Genomic DNA, 23,718 nt, shown 5'->3' with positions numbered 1-23,718 from the left:
CACCTTCAAGCATCTGCAATTTATTGCAATAAAACTTCTAGCCTGAAATTCCCCTCCTGCTGTTTGGTCCCAGTGCAGAGTGGTTGTACATTTAAAACACTTATTCTAAATGCTTTATAAACTAGATTACCAGCAGGATAACTTCTGATGTTTCCACCTGAAAGTATTTTCCCTGTAGAAGGGTTTGACAGTGTGGTGGTCTCGTGGTAGGAAGGGACAACAATAAGACATTGGGATGCCAAACGTCACTTGTGTGACACAGGTCAAAAATACTGAGTATTTAATAAAACAGCTGAATTGCCCCAATTGCTTTGATAATATAGTGATTGCTGAGCCTACCAAGTAAGTAATTAATTTCGAGTATGTATTTACCTCTTGTGGCTGGCAGCCACCTTTCTAACTGGTTGGCACTATTAGGCTAAGGCAGAAGCCTTTAAACAGAGATTAACGAGCAGGTTAACATTTAGCACATAAATAATCTGCATTCTTTAAAAGGTTGTGTGGGTATTTAAAGAAGAAAATACCTTAGCATGCCCTTCTAGGCCTTCCTCACTATTCTTTTGTGTACCAAGATCACCAGGACTTCTCTGTGACCAGTGTCTGTAGTTGTAGCAAATCTCCCCATCATTTTCAAGAGCTGGTATGATGGTTTTCTATTGCTTCCAGAGAATAGCTGTGCTCAGTTGTTGGGCAATACTCAGCATACCCCAACAAGGAAATTTTTCTTCTCTTAGGGAGGTAGGAGTGAAAGTTGACATTCAGGTGATTTATGGGCTCCTCCTCTAGAACTTCCGCTGTGAAGAGAGAAGGTCCAGCATGGCAGACAGAAGCAAGGAAGGACATATGTGCATGTGCTGTGTTTGGGGTTTAGTCCCTTACCTGTAAATTGAAATAGACCAAATCTACTCACTTTTGTTAAGAGCTGTTTTGGCCAGTCTTACCCTCCTTTTAATTGTCAATCTCTTACAAACTGGTATTTATGTGTAAAGGGTCCCTGGCATCGTTCTCAAATATGGCACTGATGAAAAAAGACCCAAAAGTAAAAGAACCTCTGCTTCCCAAACTCTGGGAATTGATGTTCTCTTTTCTTTACTCCACCCCTCACGTGCTTGCAGATTAACAGTGCAAAAATCAAAGGGAAAGACACCAAGAACTCAGTATTATCCGCCTTGCCTTTGACTTCACATTCTGTCACAACCTTAATGTAATTTAAGATGTCTAAGAGGTATTCATGGATATGTTGTCTGGGGCTCTGAATCCTACAGAGCCTTTAAAAAATGTATGAATTTGTAATACAAAACAGGTAGTTGTGTGAGTCAGCTAAAGCCACGCTTACTTTATAATGGATAAGTGGCAGTGAATGCAGTATAGCTTGCAATATCCTAGGGGGATATGTACCCACCTGTGATTAACCTTCCTTGGCCATTAAATGTCACAGTTGGTGCATACACATGGAGCAGAAAGAATACATATTTGTCAGTAAAAAGGTGACCGAATGAAAGAAATCATGAAATGACATTTTTCAGTAGTTTTGTCATAACTGGAGCATGGAGGAAAATTGCTTTCTGTAAATCTTGGCCCAACAGAACAAAACACATTTCTTTCCAGTTGGGAAGCCATACTCATAGACATAATGAAAGCATTGTGAGCTCTGACTTTTGCAAACTCTGATAGAAACCAATCTGCAATCTTGACAGATATGATCTTTTGCAGGATGCACTGTTCATTTACAGCAGCTAGAGACCTCAATTAATTTATGAATGAGGACAGCAGGCTGTGAACTCTCCAGCTCAGCCTAGGTGGAGATGTCCCTGTCTGAATTTATGTTCCGGTAATTTAAAAAGATTTATACAAAGCTTTTCTTTCATTTTGAAAGTAGATTAAAATTCTAATGGAAATCATTTGTATGCATTTGTTGAATTGAATAATATTTATTGCTGTATGAAAAGGGGAGCAAAATAAGAAAGAAATGCTGAAAAACCTTGCTATCAATAAAGTTAGTGAGGCAGGAATAAATTAGTAGAGAGGCAGAAGGAGCCCAAAGCAGAAAGTAATACTTAGTAGAGCCTGTAGAAACCCCAGTGTTTTATAAAAACATAATGAAAGCAATTTGCACCTGTTTCTGAACAAATAGATAACAGGATGCTATCCTACCCAGTGTGCATGGTCTCATAGTTCTTTAATTCATCTAGACAGACAGCATGAAGAAAGTACAGCTTCATCACGGACATACTGATTGCAGCTTGTAAAATGCACTGTCACTCTGGTAGGGTTGTGATTTTTTGAGCAGGATGTGATGGTCACACAACATACTCATTTATTCCAGGAAAAGCTTTTTTGAAAGCTCCTAGATGACTTCACAGCAGAAATCCAATTGCAGGAGAAGATATTATTAAGACTTCTGCTTCTGAGGCCCATTACCTCATAACTCCTGCTTCTGAGGCCCATATTTGTTCCTATATGGCCATATTGGATGGGATGAAATTTTGGGATTTTCTTTTGAAGGGATGGTTTACAAGCACCACACAGGGACATGTGCCAACACAACAGGACTGTATACAGGAGGAGGAATAAACTAGAAGTATGCCTGATCAAGAATTACTATGATTTTACTTAGCATTTGTTTTCTCTGAGCTGTGATCAATAGAGTCAACCTATGGGAGTTTTGCATGAAAAGGAGCATGTAAATATCTGAGCTGTTTCTGAAAAGACTTCTTGGTGAAAGAAATGTACTTTCATTAGCTGAAATGGTAAAGAGATTGCAGGGTTGTCCTTAAGCTATTGACAGTGCTCACAAAAATATTCTCCCTGAATGACTCAGAGCTGGGATCCTGTTTCCACATCTGAATGCAGAAGTCCAGGCAAACTGCTGCCATTGCATTATGACAATAATGTAGATAAGATAAAGTAAATTTTGGCAAGGACTACAATTAGCTCAGCTAGCATACTGTACAGCCACGTGCACCAGAATAAAGGAAGGGGTGTCAAAGGGAAAGTAGTGCTGAGGAAGGGGCCAGTTCTTGGGCTGTGTGAGCAAGAACATGCTGATAAACCAGTAAGATTTGAAAACACATTCTGTATGATCTCAAGTTAATTTAAATAATGCATATATTATCCTGAAATGCTCAAACATATCTGGGAAAAACAATATCAACTAATAAAATATTTTTTCTTTTGGCATTCCTTGTGCCAAATCCATGAATTTAATTCCAACAGTGTCAAAATAAAGTGACTTTTGATGATAAATATCTGGATATAAAGGAACAAATGCAGGATGATATAGACATCCTAAAATGATGAGGGTTGTGAAAGTATTGGTGTGTTTTAAAGGCTGGCCAAATTAAACTTAGAACCAATTTATGATGTCTTTATTCACATTAAATAGTATTTTGTTTTATCTGTAATTCCATTGATGATTTGTTAATTTCTAGTAAGTATTTAATCCATGAAAACCAGAGTTCACAGCGCATAAAAGAATAGGAATCTCATTAAAATCAATAATATTTTCATTAATTTCTAAAAGACATCAGCCAAAAAGATTAGGTGTTATCCTTTGAAGTGTATCCATATTTTGATAAATTTTTAAAAAAGGTAAAAATTTGGCTCATTTTTCCAAGTTTTTGAGCATGTTGGCCAGGTTTTTTAGAAGAGAAAATTGGCTCAGCCAAACTATTTTACATAATTTCTTTTCTGGGCTATCTGGTGGCAAAAGCATGCATAAATTACTATCTCTTTATTGTACGACCATCAGGAATGTAAATCTTTTCCTCCTACCTTTTATCTTAACTTATGGTTCACTGAACTATCCAGAGTGTAGGGAAAGGTGGGGGTGGGGCAGTAAATTAATACACTGCATTTTCCTTCCACACGCATTTTTCACTGCCTTTCAGGATTTCATTTGACAAAGGCCCCGCTAATGGAAATGCAAATTTCCCACCTGTCAGAGTAGTTTTGACTCTGCTCTTTGTCATAGCAACACATTCCTCAAAAGCATGGCTATTTTGACTTCCAAGAAGCCAGGGGAATTAAGTTTGCACCTACCAGGGCTCTGCTTGTCCTAGCAGACAGTAAAGAACCCTTTTATGTAAATTTGAATGAGAAATATTAGCCTGTTCAGTTCTCTGCTATAAATAAAAAAACTATATAGATTGAAAGTCTTATTAATCTTTGATTTATTGTAGCCAGTCACCCATTTCCAGTTTAGTAGTTTTGTTACACTTTCATAGACAGCAACTTCTTTCATTTTCTAGCGATACATTAGTGATTCTGATTTTGATAATATTCCATCTAGTCTAACCTTACCTTTTGAGGGTGGGGTGTAGAAAACTACATGCAGAACAGTGGAGAGATCCTTGGGCTACATGATTAAGCAGATTACAAAATGTCTTTTGTATTTACTGTTTCACTCTAAATAGATCAGAGAGCCTTGCCAAATTTTAGTAGTATAATTATGGAACATACTTTTAAGAGTACAAATAGAGACATGAGTCTCTATGCTGACACATTTGTGTAAGAACTGGGAAAAAAAGCTTTTTATTCTCAGTAAGAGAAAACATTTTCCTTCACTTTTTGAGAATTTGCACTTTTATTACTATCTAAATCTCAGTGGCCACAAAGGGTTGTGTTTAAGGTGAACACTAAATGAAATCCTCACGCCTTTCAAGCAGTCTGTCAAATTCACAATGACTTGGGAGATCCAGGAATTTGTGTGCCATATGTTAGTCCAGATGAACAATACCAACAGTATATTTTTACATAGCTAACATTCATGTTTGACAGTCTTCCCTAGTGTACTTTCTAGCCTAAGCAATACGTTCTCTAACTCTTCTTCCCCTGAAACCAATTCCTTTGAGGAATCACACTTCTTTTTTCAGTCCTGACCTCTATTTTCTTTTTTTAATTTTGTCTAGTTCTTTTCTTTCCTGGAGGGCTCTACTTATTCCTGTGAAATTGTAGTATTTCATCACCTCCATTGTCCTTGAGTCTTTCTTTTCTTCCTAATGCACTCATCCTTCACTAGTGCCCTTTAAAAAGCATCTCTCACCATTTGTGCTTTGTCTCAAAGAGGAAGGAAGGCCCTTTCCTTCTCTGCCCAGTTTGACTGTTGGATGTAAGAAGAACTGTGGAAACTCATGGCTAGAACTTATACCTCACCCCAGGTATTATATAACTGTAGAAGAGTAACTTCTACAGTTCACCTCTCTGTGTTAAACCAAGGTCCTGTAGTGTCATTTAAAAAATGAAATGCCATGGTGTCATTTCTGCCTGTACAGCCAGGTATTTCTTGTAAGCATTATCTAGGTTCTAGTTCCAAACTGTATTTTGGTGATTGAAGAATGAAGGTAAATGAGCTAAATGCCTGACAGGTATGGATGGATCCTCTTGCTCGCACAGGTGTTGCAGTACAACAGACAGCAAAAGGAAACTTCTCACATGATGATGATCTTCACACACAAAAATTCTCCCCTCTGCACAGATTGGAGGAGATCAGCAGCAGCCAGGGCTGCTCATTGTGAAGGCAAAGAGTGGTTCCAAAATGCTCCTTTCCGCAAAGAGAACATTCCACTGAAATGGATGATGCTTTCCAAGGCTGGAGTTGCAACAAAGTATTTACTTAGCTATAGAGATCATAATGTTCCACAGTTTGTTTGAATTATTAAAATGCAATATTGCACAAAAATCATTATTGCAGAGCTTCAAAACACTTACTGACAATGTGGTCTTGGCAAAGTACGTATGAGTCTTTCTAATGCATAGTTGTTGCAACAGAGAAAAAGGAAACCTGTGTTTCATACTAAGCTGTGCTTTCCAGAGAGAGAAGGCATCAACTCTAATATTGATTCCATGCAGATTTTTGTTGCTTTATATTTTAAAAATACCCCTCCTCCCCATCCTCTCTCAGCAGATCAGATGTCAATTCACTTTCCTTTTCTTGAAATAACACTGGAAGCAGATCGTTGACAGCTTCAGGCTTCTGCACAGTCAGCATTACAAGAGAGCCGTATAGACAGGAACAGAAGTCAAATGGCCTCCCAGGAGCTCCAACCCATTAAAACAATTGCTAAGGGCACAAGAGTACAATAAACATCTGTGGTTTGTCTCCCCAGCACACCACATGCCTTTCAGTTTGCCTCTGCATGGAAAAGGGCTTGAGTGGTCTGATTGGACCCAGATGTGAACTTGCAGAGTTCAAGGCTTTCCAGGGCTTGAATTTTGGTTCCAGGCTGAGGCTAGAAGTCCTTGTAAAGATATGTTCCAGATCAATGCTTCCTCAGATTTAACAGCCCTTTAACAGTACTTTCTATTATTGGCTTTGTTCTGCTCTTTGCAAGCATTCTGATCTACCTGACAAACCTCATTTGAACTAAATACCTTCACTGCAATGTAGAAAGTAAGCACCTTCCTAAGGTTCCCAGGGCAGGCTGCTGTCCTCAGTCAGTCACTGGTTTTAGTTAAGTTGGTATAAAAATATGTATCTTGCCACATAATCGTCAAGTTGCTGCTACAGAACATGGGCAGAGGAAAGGAATGGGAAGGTTAATAAAATAGGGAAGATCAGTGTCTGCCTGTTCTGAAGTTGCACACTTGGTGCTGCAGTTCTGCCATGCAGAAACAGTGTATTTTTCTCACTAGGGACTGGAGATGATATGTGCAGGTACTGGAAATGAAATAGTGAATCCCAGCCACCAGAGTCTGTGTGGAGGGAGCAAAGCAAATGAATATTATCTTTCGCTCTGCAAAGCTTTTAGAGGAAATGTTCAATCATAGAGCTGATTCCTGAAAAACTGTCATGCAAAGAAGACTAGAAATAAAGAAAGAGAGCTTAGGACTGCTATAGGATGCCCAGTGCAGAAAGGAGATGAGTCTGGTTCCTAACTTTGCAATGAGGGTGAGGGGGTCTTGTCAGCACTGCTGGGTCAAGTTTTAGGGGATGTAAGCAGGGAGGATAATCACAGCACTCTGGCAGGTGGGAAGGCTTTGCAATAGAAAGGATGACCTGCACAAAGTGAGTTACTGCCAGATGGCTCCCAGCTGGGGGACTTAAGGAGACTGTGATCTGGTTTAATCAAATGCCTGGCACCTTCTCTCTCTGCAGTGTCCAGACAGACAGCCCTCACTGCCAGTGACAGAAAGAATCAGGACTGATGAGACTGCCTTTTACAAACACAGTCTGGGCAGCGTATGTAATTCTTTTTGTTGGCTTCTTCCTCTCAGTAGCATTACCTTGAATACGAGGAAATTAAGGAGAAGAATTGCTATGAGCTTTGTAGGTGCTTTATCGCTTTAATCTCCTCTCCTCTCTGCCTTCTATTTCCCTGTCCCTTGTCATCCATCTTTGCAGAGACAGTGACCAAGTTAAGCTAAACAGCCTTTTAGATTTGTCTGCAATTGATTTGATTTCTGCTTTCAGAAACAGTTTGGAATTTTCTAAGTGTGTTATCTTCACTAGGACTAAATTTTCAATGAAAATTCTGGAAATGCTAGAACAAGGATTCAACACATCTACTGGATTTAAGGAGTGAAAAATACCTGTTATTTCCATGGGGTGGGACACTGGACTACATTATTTCTGTGATTCCCTTTAGCAGGACATAAGGGAAAGGCAACAGAGACTGCATATAGCACTTGCCCTTATAGAAACTTGAGATGGTGGTTGTTAAGGTTTGGCGTTGCAAGAGGCTCCAAAGTAACTGGCTGAGCCTTCTGGATAGTTAGTTCAGAGCCTGCAAGGGCTGTTTGTGTTAAGTTGTATTGATTGTCTTGTGTATAATTTAATAATGTTGAAGTCTGCTTTCTTTCCTTGCAGCTATAGACTGCATCTGTCCTTGTTGGAGTGTTCCCATGGCAATCGTGGGTTGGAATTGTATTAGTTTGATTTATTCAATAAATAAGTAGAAAAATAAAACAAGATAATTACCCAACAATGAATAGCTACCATATGAACACAGTGAAAACTACACCAAAGGCCACTGGCAACAGACAACATTTCTAGTTTAAAAGCAATGCAGAGATTCCCACCGTAATTTTTTTTTGCCTTCATTGGCCCTTTCTCCATTAAGTGTCAGGATCTGTAGCTTACCCAAGTTTCACTGTGTACCAAATGTCTCTCCTGTCATGTCTATACCATTGTTATTTTTTCCTAAGCAGTGGCAGCAGCTTTTATGTGCTCTTAAAACTCAGTCTGTATAGTAGACGTATTTGCAGGGAAGATTCTCTTTCCTCCCCAGAGAAGTGGTACAAAAATCTGTGCTAATAAAACCAGCATCTATGCTTCAGCTGAGATTTGCTCTCCTAACAGTCCATTACATGAACATGCAGGCAGGCCCCCAAATCACTCAGGAAGTCAGCTGTGGGATGTGAGGATCTGGCTGGACTCTTGATAACATTGGGGCAGACACAGACATGAAACAAGGCAGGCCCTTGCATGGGGTATTGCTCTGAAGATTCTGCTATGGAAGAACAAGGCAGGTTACCTAAGAGACCAGGAAGATTTTGGTGGCAGCTCATAAGGAAATCACATCTGATGCTTAAAATAGAGAAGCATAGGTCACTTCTTTTATGATGTGGTTTGAATAAACTTTCAAGTCTTTGTTGAGAGATGTGAGGAACCTGGTCTCCTGCTACAGTGGCACAGCTTTTGGTGCAGCACTGAATGGAAGAGGTCTAAATGCAGCAGTGCCTTCAACACTGACAATAAAACTTGATTTTGGATTTCCCAAATATTGCTCCAAGTTCTGGAAGCTGCTGACAGCTAACCACTGCCAATGACTCTAACCACAGTGGAAAACTATAGGATTTTTGCCATGACTCCTTGTATGTTTGGGACAGGAGTGTAGAGCAGGAATGGCTATTTCTGAACAGTCACTCCAGGGCTGACTGCTGACTGCAAGATGCATGTGTTTCAGTCAAAAACCACTGAAAATACTAGATTTCATAAAGCCTAACAGGACAAGAAAACTATTTATTCTGAATGTTCAATGCACTGCTGCTGATCAGTACGTGTTATACAAGATGCACCCAGTGGTGTTCAATCATCATACTAAGCTAGACTTTTAATCAGAAGTAGACACTGTTATCCCTTTGAAGATCTTCTCTTTGTCCAGAGGACCTCACATAAGTGGAAGAACTTCCTAAGAGAATCTGCTGACTGGCTGAAGACATGTCTCACTAAGAAAGTTTCTAAACTGATGTTTGAAAACTGGCTTGCATGCTCATTGAAAGGCAGCTGTAATATAAGCTAACATTTGAGGCTCTCGAAGGGACCTGTGGATCCTGTTTCAAACCTAATTTCCATGAGAATTACATCAGCATTCAAGTCTCCCATTGCTGTTGGTGGAAATGTTTTTGGAATTAGTGCTAAAATATCAGAGCCTTTGTGGAGATACTGTCTTTATGAGATGATTCCCATGACTACAGCCTGTTCCCACAGCTAGGCCTGTAGAAACTGGGAGACCTGAGATCTGTTTCTTGACTCTGCTCTTGGCCTGCTGTGCCTGTAACTCTTATCATCTCTCTGTAAAAGAGGGATAAAGCTTGGCTTCTTTTGTACAATGTTATGAGCACTTCAAAGTGCAATGTTTCAAAAGAATGAAGTTTTATTAGGAACCTCTGCTATTCTCACTTCCTCCTTGCCCTTTGGCATGAAGTACTACAAGAGCTGTGGCCTTGGAAGGTGCCTAGGCAGTCTCAGGAGCCTCTCACTACCATTTCTGGGGCCAGCTTGCCTAGTGGGAGCACAGAGCAGTGGGCTGGTGATTGTATAATTTCACCCCAGGAAACTTTCCACCTAGGCCTAGGGTAATACCCCAGACAGATGCTGCTCCAGAGTTATTACAGCCTGAATTAGAAGTTTGTGAGGGGGAAGAGTGAACGGTTTCACCTTGGTTTTCCCCAGAAGAGTCGTGAGAGGGTATGTCCTAAAATAAATGAGAAGAAAGCTCTTAGATGGTGCTTCTTAGCCTGAGGAAGTAATAAGTGCTCTTTCTGGGCATGGAGATTATCAAGATACCATTAACAAGATTTATTTGCTGCTCCTGTGAGCATGTAGTGCATGTAGGTCTTCTCAGGCATTTGCAAAGCACTTAAGGGAAAAGCTTGGTGGTCTGAAGACTGGAAAAAAGGACCCTGTCCCTCTGTTATTCCCATGGAGGTTTGAAGTTGCTTGGAAATGACAAACAGAAGTTTGTAACTCTGGTTATAGCCAGAGTTACCGAGATCAGTGACCTCTAGTCTTCAACCTGTGCCTATTCTTTTAACTTCTGGAGACATATTAGGGAGAGAAGGCAGTGTCTGGGGGCAGATGGAGAAGAGGTCCTGTTTGGTATATGACTGCTTGCAAGATCAGGGCCTCCATCCTTCTCCTCTGCTCCAACCCTTGCGACATTGCCTCCTGTGTTCTACACTGAGGTACAGAGGATTTCTTCCTGCTCCTTTACTTGCCACTGATGGTCTGTTTAATCAATGGCATCTCCTTTAGTTAGTACTTCCTTTTGGATTTTTTTCCACTTTGCTTTCCCTCTCCTATTTAGGCTGTGTGTGTAACCAGCTCTAGGACATCCTCTGCTTTTCCACCTGACCCGGTGGCTCTGCTCAGTACTTACACCACAGTATGATCTTGAGTAATGATTTTATCTTTTTCCAGACAAGCCCTGAAGCAAATTCACAGAGCAAGGTCTTTTGAAGTCCCAAACCTGCAATGTGGTGCAGAGAAACTGCTCCCCCTGGGCACCAGTGTTATGAGTCACTCTAGTCAGGGAGCCAAGCTGGGTAGATTTTCCCCTTATGTGCAAGAGTCTTCTGGTCTGGAAGACAGAGCAAAGCCAATGTTATACTGCTCAAGCCATCCCCTCTACAGCCTCAGCCTCTCCTACTGCCTAAAAAGATCCACTACACAAGCAGTTTGATGGTGGGGGTATTGAGTTGGGATATATATGACCATTAACCACTGTACTGTTCATGTTAACTGATAAATAATGGAAGGTTTTGACTGTAATATGCAATTGACTTTGGCTGTTTGGTTTTTTTTTTAACTCCTAACCTTGCGACTCTATCCATGAATTTCAGTGGATAACTTGTCATATCCTAATTGGTCTTACAAATTTTGTACAGTACAAATGTTTGGCAATGGAACTGTTTTGATCAAAGGTTGTATAAATCCCATTAGTCACAGCAGCTGAACCTGTATGAACCCTTTGATGGGGCTTGTATCACCTGAATTCCTACAGCACCATTACAGCTTGTACATCCTGTGTATAGATACGCTTTTAATTGAGCTCCTCTGGCTGCGTGTTCTGCTGGGCTAAGGCATGATGTGATCTGATGCAATGTGTGGGCTGCAGGAACCAGGCTCAGCAGCCTTTCTTAACTATGGGTTGCCAGCTCCACATCTTCCTTTCTTTGTCACCTAACATCACATCCATCGCGTTTTGGCTCAATATTTCTTGTCTGCTCTGAGAAATGAAACAGGGCTCTGGAAGAAGTGGTGCTTCTTTACTGAACTGCAGTGATTTATGTACATGCCAACAGGAATGAGGAAATACAAATTCCTCCTGCTTCCAGATTTGCACGTGAGCCATTTTGAGAGCACTATTTTATTTCCTGGATTGCTGAACTCATTTGGCCTTGTGACTCACAGCACCACATGAGGTATATCTTAATAGGCCTGAAAGGTATGGCATGCTGTGACTTGATTTTATTTACATTTATGTTTATACCATGTTTACTTTAAAATGACTGAACTTCTGCAGTTGCAGCTCCAGGGTGGTAAAGTTCACTGAAAGGACAGTTAGGTTCCTATCATCTAAATCTGGAAGACCTTATTTAAAACCATGGCCACTGTTTGCCATTTCTCACTTTGCTTTCATTCAGTGAAACTGTACTGGTCTTTTATCTGGTCCCTACTAGCTTTCTGCTTTCTTTCTTTCTTTTTTTTTTTTTACTAGCTCAGTGACTCTATTTGGATTTCCAATGACAGAAGTGATAGCTATCATTTATTAATAATATGAAGAAATGTAATTCTGACAAAATATTTAACTTTGAAGTGTATTTTCTTTCATTTAACTGAAACTCCTCAAGCTCATGGCTGACTGTCTCAGTTCCCTGTGTCTCTAACATCACCACTCCATCTCAAAAGGACACCTTGACTAGCCAGAAAATGGAGTTCTAAGGCACTACAGGTGTAATGAGATAAGTCAGCTTCTGGCTTATTGTGTAGTGCTGGTCAGGCATTTTCTGTCAAAATGTTTTTATTTTCTCTAGTCAGGAGTCACTGATTTGACAACTGTTAGTGGAAATGTACCTATCAGTTTTGGCAGGCGAGTCTTCTCACGCAGGAGAATGAATCTCTGGAGCAGGGCAGACGTCTATCTGCAGAGCATCCCACTTCCTCTAGTTCAGCTGGCAGCTCTCCCTGGGTCCTTGGAGATTGCTTCCAGTGCTCTGACAGTGCTCTGGAGACTTAAACTTCTCTCTCTAATGCTCTGATAAGGAGAACTCCAGAATGCTACTGCTAGTATTGAGGTATGGCTAACTCAAACTTGAGTTAGTTCTGTTTTGTGTTTAACTAAATAATTAAATGGTTTTGGGCCACAGAAGGAGCAGGTGACTGAAACTCTTATGGAACAGCTGCTTAAACTGGTTCTGGTCAGTGAGATCCTGCTTCTGTCTCTTTTTCACACCAAGCCTGACTGCACATTCCTATCCTCTTCTTAGGCCCAGAGTCATGCTTGAAGGCATACCAGAGAGATGAGATCCACAGAGAATGAATCTCTAGGAAGTAGGGTTTTGGGTCCTCAGAGTGGCTCCTAACAGGTTCAGATGTATGTAGGAGCTGGCACAAGCAATGGAAGACTTTGGCTGGGAAGAGGTGGGTGAAAGGAACATGACTATTCTTTCGGACAGGAGTGGACAATTACAATAGTTTAGTTAAAGCCTCTTTAGAGCCTTACCTGGGAGTTATACCAAGGTTTTCATGCAGTCTTGGGGAATGTATACATATACCACTGTTGCCAGTAACCAGTGGTTAGCATGTGAGCTGGAAACATGTAACACTCAGGCTCCGTTCCTGGCTGCAAACTTATATGTACCAGCAGCAAGCCCTCGTTTAGAATAAAAGGGTTGCTCCTGGATGGCTTGCAAACACAGAGATCACTAGGTTTCATCCAGGTGTGGAATCAGGAGGTCCATTTTTAGGATGTGCCTACTGCTTTGCTCCCTTGTGTTCTGCGGCCCTTTTGCTCTCTTTTACTGCTGGTCCATTGCTTTGTCAAGCTAACCTAAAAAAGTCTTGTAAGACCAGGAGACTTGCAAACATGACAAACGGCTTTGCAGACATACTTCTCCAAAGGTTGCAGTCCCAGGAGCAGGCCTGCAGCTTGACCTTGCCTGGAGCCAGTAGAGCACATTGAGAAGGACTGTGCCTAACACCTTATTTGCAGAATGCCCTACCCCGCAACGTGCAGCATGTGCTGTCCCTCACCAGCTGCAAACCACTGTGTCAGGGACATCTGGTATCAGCTGTGGTCTGTGCTTCCCAGCTCATGATGAATTCACTGGGATTACTGGCTGGCAGACGCTGCCATTATAAATATTTCCTTTTTAAAGTTAGTTAGGTGAGATTTTTAATAAGTATAGTCTACATATGAAGCTGATAGCCTCTCTGCTTCCAGGTACAGGGTGCAAGTGTCTGCTGAGCTGCTGTGGAAGGTAGCAGGTATTTTGAGTTGTTCCTTGCTAATTATTGCTTCAGTAAACAACAGCTGTTCAAATGCAGCTCAGCTTCTTGCTTTGAAAAGATTACAGTGCCCAAACTGCAGCCCGGTATTATTGAAAAAAAGAAAAAAAAGTTATAATCATTTCACTCCCCTACTGCTACAGATTTTATGGGCCTTGTAGTGTGCTACAGTTATGTCAGGCATATTAATTGCTAGTGAGTCGATGTTAAGCAAATGAAACAGCTTTGTACAGTGTTTGGACACTTGGTTATAGACAGTTTAACAGCAGTCTTCTGGAGAGACTGTGCATTAGTCTTAGATTATTTTTCAGCACTGGAGGAATGGCTCTTTCAAAGTAACTATAAAATGAGCCATTGCTGCCATGCAATAGCAGTAATAAGCTGTTAAAGTACATTGCAAAGCATGAGGTCAGAGGCAGTATGTTCTTCCAGCCACCCAAGAAGTGTAATAGCAACTAATTAGTGCAGCTCCTTCAGAGGCTACTGCTATTGCAATGAGAGGAAAGAAAGGCAGAAAAGTGCAAAAGGGGCCTCACTGTTACTATCTGCCCTTTAGAGGAAGGAGTTGTTGGTATTAACTTAGCAGAGGGTGAAGGCCTGACCCAGCACAGCACTGTGTCAGCGATGTGCTCTTGGCAGTGAAAAGAAAAATAGCCCTGTTCTCTACTCCATGCAGTTCCTGCCCTTCTGCTTCCTTCCTGAGGAGCAGGATTTATAGGGGCATCTGTCTTGATTTGTTGAGGAGCAAAAATTACAAATTAACTTTCCAGGCATGTGCACACACATGATTTGCTGCACAATGCCAGACTGATCCCTTCCCCTCTGTCCTCCTGGCCGGGTGGCTCTTGCCCACAGCCACTGGCCGAGCTACCAGCCCAGCACTGGTGTGAAGCTGGGGCAGCACCCACGGCCACCGGGGGCCGAGAAACAGGCTGGGCTTTGCTTGAAGCGATTTTTCCATGCACTGGTACATTTCACTGGCTGCAGATGAAAGCCATCTGAAAACACCTTTTGTGCAGTTAAAAACAAAGAAAAAAAGCCCTCATGTATTTTACCACATGCATATATGAGCAGTCAAGCTGGCACCCTTTGGTTGTCTTTGAGAAGGAACAAGGCGGTCTGAGCCCACTGCTGTCATGGGGGTCACCTGCCGAGGGCAGGGCTCTGCTTTGGGCCCGCAGGTCGGGCCTCGCCGTCGGGCTGTGAGAAGGAGCAGGGGCCGGGCAAGCGCCAGGCAGCACCACGGGCAGTACCCACTGTGGTGCTGCCCTTGTGGAGCCCCTGCCGCGGCCCAGAGTCCGCGGGATTGGCACATTCAGGGAGACCGGAGAGGGGGCACGAGGTGGCACTGGTTCAGCAGGACGTGCCAGGCTGCCTGGCCCGCTTGGGTCAGTCGGGTTCCATGCTGCGGGTTGGCACGAGGTCGGCTGCTAGGGGACACGGCATCTTAAGGCAGTATGTATGCGCGTGTGCATCTAATATATTTATTTATTTATTTATTTATTTACATTGCTAGAACCCCGCCTCAAGGAGGAGCAGCCCCGGCGCGCAGCGAACCCCACCGAGCCGATAAAATGGCGGCCAAGACCCGCCCCCCCCGGCCCCTCAAGGGCCCCGCGCCGGCAGCTGCCGCCCTTCCCCTGCCCGCCAGGGGGCGCGCGAGCCACGGCCGGCTGGCGGTGCCGCGTCCCGCCGGAAGGGGCAGCCCGGCCGGGGGAGCGTGGGGAGCGGACCCCGCTTGGCCCGGTCCGCGCTGCCGCTTTGGGGCGCTGAGGGCGGTGCGCTGATGGCGAAGGGGTCAAGTGGTTGAGGGAGCGGGTGTTGGTCCCGGGCGGACGCCGTGCCGGCTGCCATGCCATGCCCTGCCGGGGCGGGGAGCGGCTCGTTTGCGGCTGGAAGTGCACTTCAGTCCCTTCCCTTGGGTCTGAGCTGCGCTGTTAGGCGGGTCAGGAGCGGAGGGAGCAGTTTGCTGTTCCCGGTGAGGCAGCTCCCGGTTAAGGACCGGATGCTTCCCAGCGCAGCGGAGCTGGCGGAGCGTGAAACACCTGGGAAGGGAGCGCCGGTCACTGAGGGCGAGGCGCACTCAGGGCACAGTGCGGTCAGAGCTGGCGCAGACAAGGTTTTACTATTTTAAAATTTTTGTTTGTTTGATTTTTTTATTTAACCTAAACACTTGCCTCTGGATGCCTTGAAAACATAAACATGCGGATATATTAGCTCTGGCTATGTTATTAGAGAGCGAGGAGGTTTGTTTTAGTTAGTTTTAATAATCAGCTGCTGTAGAAGGTAATAGAACAACATATCTCTGCTGAGTAAACCAAGGGATGTTTTTAAAATGCCTCAGCCTTGCACTTGCTGTTTAAAGAGCTGAAACTTTTAGGGTTATGTTTGTTGGTTTTGGTCTGTGTCAACTTAATTTGGATATTTCAGGGTTGTTAAAGGGAAGTGATAAGGAGAAGACAAACCCAAACCCTTTGCCTGGAATTTACCAGTTATTAGGGTTTTACTTTGACGTCTCCTGTGCAGCTAAATGAATGGTGCCATAATCTAGTTTAAACTCACATCACCTGCATCCATTACATGGACTTCCAATAGCTCCTATTTTGCCAAAAGCTTTTGGAAACTACTCCTATAGTCAGTTACCAGAATTGCCTTCCCACCCACTTTCTCTTCCCTCCTTTTCTGTCTGTTTGGAAGCACTTTACTACAACTTCGTTTTTAAATTTTATTTTTTCTGTGAGGGCATTTAGACACTATTTTCATGGCACCCTTTTGTGCCTTTTTTTCTTTCTTTTTTTTTTTTAACCATTCCAAGACTCAGATTTATGTGTGATGTCTCCTTGTGCTCTCTCCAGGGTTTTCATGCTGAATGCATCAGGACTGCATGCAAGAGTGGTACTGCTGGCACCATATGCAGAGATAACATTGCCTTCCTATTTCCCTTGTTTAACAAGGCCAGTAATCTCATCAAGCTTCTCCACCCCTAAAAGCTCTTCGCTGCCACCACCATTGTACTGGAATCTCAGAATGAGTTATTTATCCATTATGCACTCCTCATTCTTTCCAGTCAGTGCTTTCTTGAAGGCGGCCAGGTACCTTTCATAGCAAGATTTGCATTTCTTATTCTGAGATATTTTAGTTTTGGAGTTGCCTGTATTAAAATGCATTTTGTTTGAATGTGCTCACTTCAGTGAGTGATCCATATTGTTCTGTATGACTGCTCTGTCCTCGCTATTATTTGCCACTCCATTAATTTTTGTCAACTGCAGATATTGGTGTGACTGATTTTTTTTTTAATATGTGCTTCCCCATCACTGTGTAAGTTGGTGACTAATACCTGGATCTGGTATTATGGGCTTGTACACCCACATCCTCCTCAGCTCATTTTTCCATAGTGGTTTTTATCTGCAAACAATGGGTGAACTTTTTCATATTTTTTTTTACACCATTTGTAATGTGCCTATATAGAGTTACTTTCAGATTTGCATTACTAACTGATTCCTCAATTATCTTTCTTTATGCTGTTTTAATTTTATTTATTATTGCTGTAACTTTAATTGGTTCATTAGATAGCCATTCTTGTCATTTCAGTTTAAAAATTATTCCTGGGCTTGAAATTTGGAAATATTTTATTGCATTGGGATAACAGTTTTCCCTTGTGCCTCTGTAATGCATGGCACTCACCCTGCTGTCTCAGACTGCTTAAGTGTGATTGAGTAACTAGAGCCAGTTGAAGCATGTTGTCGCCTTCCAGCCTTGTTCTTAGTTTCTGAATTTCTTCCTTTTCCTCCTGAATCCCAAAAGGCTTTATTAAGACAGCTTTGTGGGAACCATTAACTCTAAGCTGCATAATTATGTTACCATAGCATTGACTTATTTAATAGTAGGGAAAAAAATTGTATGCATGCCTAGAAACTTATATTCCTCAATGATGGAATTTTAACTTAGTAAATTAAGAGGTTTACTCAATTTACCTACAAAGTTATAGTAATTAACAGCAAGAGAGTCTACCAGCAATAAAGCAGGTTCTGTGACAACATGTCACTTTAATGAGCTGCCATCATATTATGCTTATTCTTCACCTTTTAAATTGCATATAAATCTCTCGTGTACTTAAAGAAAGGGATGGTGTTACTGCTTAGCTTGCTTTGTTTAGAAGTGGGGACCCATATTTAGCATATTTATCTTTACTTATTGATGCATTTTATGTCATGCTTGCACTGCTCAGAATTGCATACATTTGTGATACTAGAAATCAGGCCAAGAATTTTTTTAAAAAGACATGCATACAAAGAATATTGCAATTGATAATCCTCATGCCACTATTTGCGTGGTACTGTGTGACTTCATTCTCACTGTTGTGTTTCAGACCACCTAAGGGCAGCTCACCTCTCTTCTGCTCTCCCTACCCTGCTGTCCCCAGCACATCTGGTTATGAAAGCAGGGCAGATTGTGCCAGAGCACCAGAGAGCATGTTCTTGTCCCTCACAGTGCCACCTGCAATTGCCAGTATTCTATTTTGTGATTAGGAGATGGCATAACAAACAAACCTTTCCACCATCTCTTCCCCCTGAAAGGCCTAAGACACTTTTAGTGGTCCATAACAAAAACTCAGGTTTCTGGGATGGGGGAGCAGAAAAGCTGCATTTTTTTCAGCTTTTTGTGGTGCACTTAATTAAGACTTGGCATCCTTATTTATGTTACTTCTGCTAAAAAATGGGCTGGGGGGATGAGCAGGGGATTTACCTATTATTTGTATTTTGACTTTTTGAATAGATCTAGCCTAGGTACTCACACAGTTGAATTTGCCTTGTGTGGTCAGTCTGCCACAAAACTAAAAACTTCAGAGGTAAAAAATGAAGTCTTAAGCTCTGTCAGCATGACAGCTATAGACCTGTGTTCCTTTTTTCCTGGGGGAAAAATTGGCACATACTGGTCATCAATTAACTGGTTTACATTTTGTTTTTTATCACTTTTTGTTTGTCTTTTTTTGTTTTGTATCACTGAGCCCCAGCAACTTGTGTGTGTAAAGATCAATTTAATTTTATAAGGCTTGTATGTTATTCTTTAGTCCTTAGGACTGATTGGTTGTAGATGAGAAGCTGATTAGTTTGGTGGGTGTGGATGTGGCTTTGCAGTCAGGGGTATGATATCACTGTGTCTGTGCTGTTCAGTTTTTGCTGTGGGATGATGCTCTGTGCTTTGGCTTATTTTTAACCCTGGCAGCTTCTAATAAGTGTCAAATAAGCAGCTTCTAATAAGCGGCTTAGAAGCTGTTTCTAATAAGTGCCTCTGCTTTGCCATCCCCAAAGAATTATGCATGAGTTTCTTGCTCTTTTTCTTAAAGGTTCTCAAGCTGCCCACATGTAAAGTCATAGCCTGCCCTTCTGGACATAGCAGTATATCAAGGTATCAACACTTTCAGAAGCTTTTCCCTTCCTTTTTTTCCCTGGAATCAGAATTGAAGCATTTTGTCATCTGATTCTCTGCAAATGCAGCCTATTCTCTCATAGACAATTTTAACTGTTATTTTATGTAGTGTTTTTTCTTTTACAGCTTTTCAGCCATCACTTTAGAAATGCCTCAGAAGAGTGGCAGTGGTAACTGGCATTTTTTTTCCCCCTTGTCAAATGCAAATCTCTCACCTCCCAAGTGTGAACATACAAAGATCTCTTACTGCCTTTTTTTTTTTTTAATAACAAAATTAGGCTATAGTTAGCAAAGCAGTGACCTGATTAGTGCTGGATCAACATGTTACCAACTCAAGGTTGTCACTACAAAGTGAGTGTGGTGAAGTCTGCCTGTTCCAACTAAAATGAAAGCAGTCTCTTGATGAAGACCCATGCTGAAGTCAGCAGTTTCTGCAAAGGGGGCCTAAATGCAGGTTGAAGGATCTCTTCTGTGTATATATGTAACTACCAGTGCCGATCTAATTCTTTATAATCAAGTACTTTTTGTCATATTTTTACTCAGGAGGATAAGAGAGAAAACAGTTTGAAGTGATTTTTTTTTTGTTCTTTGGCTCTCCTTATCTATGAAAGATTTGTCTTTGTGGAGGTATATTTAATGTTTTCTCTAAAGTAGGCCCCCTGAGAGATCCCATGGAGTAATTCACTTTGCTGAGTTAGCAGATGAAGCCATTGGATAGAGTCAAAAAAAGGTACTGCCAACTGTGAAGCAAATGAATCAATAGGAGTGCAAGGGGATCACTTTGTTTCTTCAATAAGAGAAAAGCGTCAGCACAGGTGCAGTATCTGACATACAGATTAAAAAACCCCAAATATAAACACACACGCACGCACACGTTGGGTTGGCTTTTATTGGAAAGCCTAGATGCAATCTATAGTTATCAATTTGTGGAAAATTCAGGACACATATAAAGTTAAGAAGGCAAATTAAAAGAACAATACAAATCAGACGAAATATACATCTCAAAATATCAGGATAGCATTTTGACTGGCATTCTAAAATACTTAGAATCTCCTTTCTTTTTTTCTTATTTTTGTAATATGCTTCTTTAATTATGCATATTTTTTCTTTAAAAAGATCTTTTGTTTCTATATTCCCCAAGGTCACTATTTCCTGCAGGAACATGTCCAGATCACAAGTCTTTTTTAGCAAGAAATAGGCTCATTATACCTACTAACAAGGCCACTAATTGGCTTGATTTGACTGTATCTAAAATGATCACCAACAGATACTATAATTTGTTGTTTATTGGTGCCAGAACAAAGGAGAAGGGACTGGTATGCGCCAAGTAGAAGATATATTTCAATGTTGACATGTTATACAAGCTTTTCATATTCAAACAGAACAGAAACATTGGACATAATTTAGAATATGAGCCTATTTCAACAGAGAGCACTTACAGCATGCTAAATACAGTGCTGTGGAAGAGCCACCCAACAGAACTGCAAACACCTAGCATTTTACATCTTTTAAAAAGAATACGTAGCTCAATGACACACCTCTGGGGTCTGAAATACCATCCTCTCTAAATTTAGGGCCCTCAAGCTTCAAGGGTAGAAGTACTAACAACTAATCTGTGCTTTAATTCTAATAGATGATTAGCATTCATTATATGTGTAATTAGTTCTGTATGCTCTACCAAATACACACATACAGTAATAGCACTGATACTGTAGATTCGGTAGCGACTGGGCTGGGAGAAATTCAAATCTGTTTATCAAACAATCCTAATGTGCAATTTAGAGTATGTAATACCATAGACTCTCAGAATACAAAGCAGTTAGAAAACTATTTTTATTACATCCACTTGAACCATTCATAGTTAAGACACGTTCACTTACTATGTTCTGTCATTATAATACATGGATAGAAATACTGTGTATATTTCAATGAACATCAAAACCCCCAATTTTGTCTCATCTTAAAAATATTTATTTTTGTGGCTGAATTTAGTGCTCATGAGACTAAAGCTCTAAGAATGGTTTCAGCCAAGATGTAGAACGGATGCCATAGATGCCACCACAGGCTTCCTATAAGGAACCAGCTGCACACTTGAGTTCTTCCTGCAGCAAATATACTGGGCCTTGGAGCAGAGCATGCCAAATCTATGCAGTGGTGTGGAGATGCAGACTAGGCACTAGAACTGGACCTTCCTCTCCATCCCCAGGTTGTGTTCACAGTAATGAGATTTGATCTGCCAGCTGAAGGCCAGGAGATGAACCTACTGAACAGCCTGCCTGCCTAAAGAGCAATTCTGTAGCATCAGGTCAGAGGTACGCTTCTTCTATCTGGAGTTATTAACACCTAAAAGAGCTGTATTATACAGAAGACAAAGTTGACATAACTGGATGAAACTACATCATTTCTTCTTCTTCTTCTACATACAATTTGCCAAGCACCTGAGACACTATTCCTCCATTGTGAAACAAAGCTTCTAAAAAACCAACAGAAACCCCACCTGGTATGAATAAATGTCCATTTATTACATTAGGGCTGGAAAAAGACAAGGAAACCCCAACCTATTAAAGTCTTCCATCATACTAAATGAGACTTATTTGGTTACTGTGCCTTCTAACAATGACTGATGAAGTGGCACTGGCCTGGGTGACAGGAGAGGGAGGGGAGGGAGCTGTGGTCTGATTCAGCCAGCCACTTTGTGGAGTGTCCCATCCTATCAGCAGAGTGATAGATGCACAGCTTTAAACCTAATACAAAAATATTAACACTTTTGGACATTAGTCATCACTGTTATATCTCTACAATATAATCCTTTATACTGTACAGCTATAACATAAAAGGTGCAATTCCTTTTTCTTTAAAAAAAATCACACACAGCACATGTTTTTATCATTTTATTTTTAAGTATAAACTTTTTTAAACACTTTACATAAATTAACTCCTCTGAGACTAATATTTGATGTACAGTAAATTGTAATTCATATAAAAATCCATAAACAACTTGTCTCACATAATTTACAAAAAAATCAGGGTTTCCTTTGCTTATATGCAACAAGGATTCTACTTGCCGTTTTCCCCCCAAGGCAAACCATGTAGCATTGTAAAATCCATTATTAAATTCCCATGGTAGCATAAGTCACTTGTGCCAATGTCCTTTTAGAAAGCAGCACAGTTTAATGCAGTTGGGTTGTCTATAAACAGTAATTTTTGCCCCATGTTTTAAAATTAACAGATATATACCACATCCTATGCAGTGAGAAAGAGAGAAAAAGAGAGAAAGAGAGAGACTACTTCTTGTAAGCAAAGGTCAACAATTCAGTACTATTTGGAAACACTGTATGGGTCTGTATCTTAATTAAATACAGTGCCTCAAAGAAATAGCCTGTTTCAAAACCTGTAGGCCTTTTTATTTTCTTTTTTTCTTCTTTTTTTTTTTTAATACTTTTCAGTCCAACTTGAGTGCAGCGATATGCATATGTAAACATATTCTTTAAAGCAGATCACCTTTAAGGTCATTGAGAAAAAAAAAAGTTTTGTCATTAGCAGTATCATTCTTCTCGAAGGCGCTCTTTTTGTTACAGAGTCTGGATTGTGCTACAGAAAAAATCTGAGCAAAGATGTAAGCTTAGGCTCAAGTAGTAATGCAGCAAAACAGTTTAGTCTCCCTTTTAGAAGACACTGGTACACAGTCTCTTTGGCAGCCTGAGCTAAGCCAGTGTGTTACCTCTTTCCTATCTCACTTTGTCTGAGGAACTGTATATTGTTAGCGCTGTCTGCTAATTCTGGATATTGCTCCACAGAGAGTACATAGTACCCATCGTATCCTTGTACCTTTCCAGCACTTAGCAGCTGCCTCTTTTCTCCTTCTGTCCACAACCTGGCGCCTTCCTCTCCATCTCTTACTCTCTGTTGTTCTCTGGCCCAGGCACTGGAAAGAGCTCTTTGCCTGGCTTGCTCCAGTATCCGGGCCTTTTCCTCATCGAGTGTCATGCCATAGCGGACGTGAAGCGCTAGAGCACCGTATTGCATTTCAACATCAGCAAACCTACGAGTCCTGCCGTTCACCACAGTGGTGGACTGGGAAACAGTGACATTGATGCCATTCTCCAGGGCCTTGCGCCCACTTGTCAGCCTCAGTGTCCCAAGGTCACTCTCAGGGGAGGTGGTCTTGATAAAATAGTGTGTGTCCTTTCCCTCCACAGTGAAATGCAAGTTTTCTAGGTAGTAAGCGTTGTTCAAAACAGCTGCCACTTTTATGCAGTCCTCATTAGCAATGTTGAGCACGTTTGTTTGCACTTTGCCTTGATTGACAGCGAGCATCACCCCTTTGCCAATCAGAGACTTCACCGTGGCAAACCACAGCCACGACTTTTCTCCGCTGAATTTCCGTCTGCTGACCTGCACTTCTGCCATCTTTCCCAGGGAAAGGAAAGCCTTTGCTTGTCTCGCCACTTGTTGTTGCACTCCAGAAATTGGCTGTAAACAAGAACAGACAGAAGTTTTACCAGCCATCTGTAGCCCCCTAAATGCCAAACAGCCAGGATTTCTTGGTGTGCTGC

At 41.5% G+C, this 23,718-nt stretch overlaps 1 protein-coding gene across 7 annotated transcripts in view; it reads right to left on the bottom strand.

Annotated features, from left to right (window-relative positions):
- Positions 1-20,033: 20,033 nt before the first annotated feature.
- TENM3 (teneurin transmembrane protein 3) overlaps positions 20,034-23,718 on the bottom strand; it is an 880,089-nt gene continuing 876,404 nt past the window's right edge. For all 7 annotated transcript variants that reach the window (XM_054514645.1, XM_054514646.1, XM_054514647.1 and 4 more), the window contains one exon: positions 20,034-23,635. In XM_054514645.1, the coding sequence (XP_054370620.1) occupies positions 22,880-23,635 (756 nt within the window). In that variant the 3' untranslated portion in view covers positions 20,034-22,879. The remainder of the gene's footprint in view (positions 23,636-23,718) is intronic.

Source organism: Molothrus ater, chromosome 4 (assembly GCF_012460135.2).
Source record: "Molothrus ater isolate BHLD 08-10-18 breed brown headed cowbird chromosome 4, BPBGC_Mater_1.1, whole genome shotgun sequence".
Classification (NCBI taxonomy): Eukaryota; Metazoa; Chordata; class Aves; order Passeriformes; family Icteridae; genus Molothrus; species Molothrus ater.
Note: the sequence above shows the minus strand (reverse complement) of the source record. Positions and strands in the feature narration are given on the sequence as shown.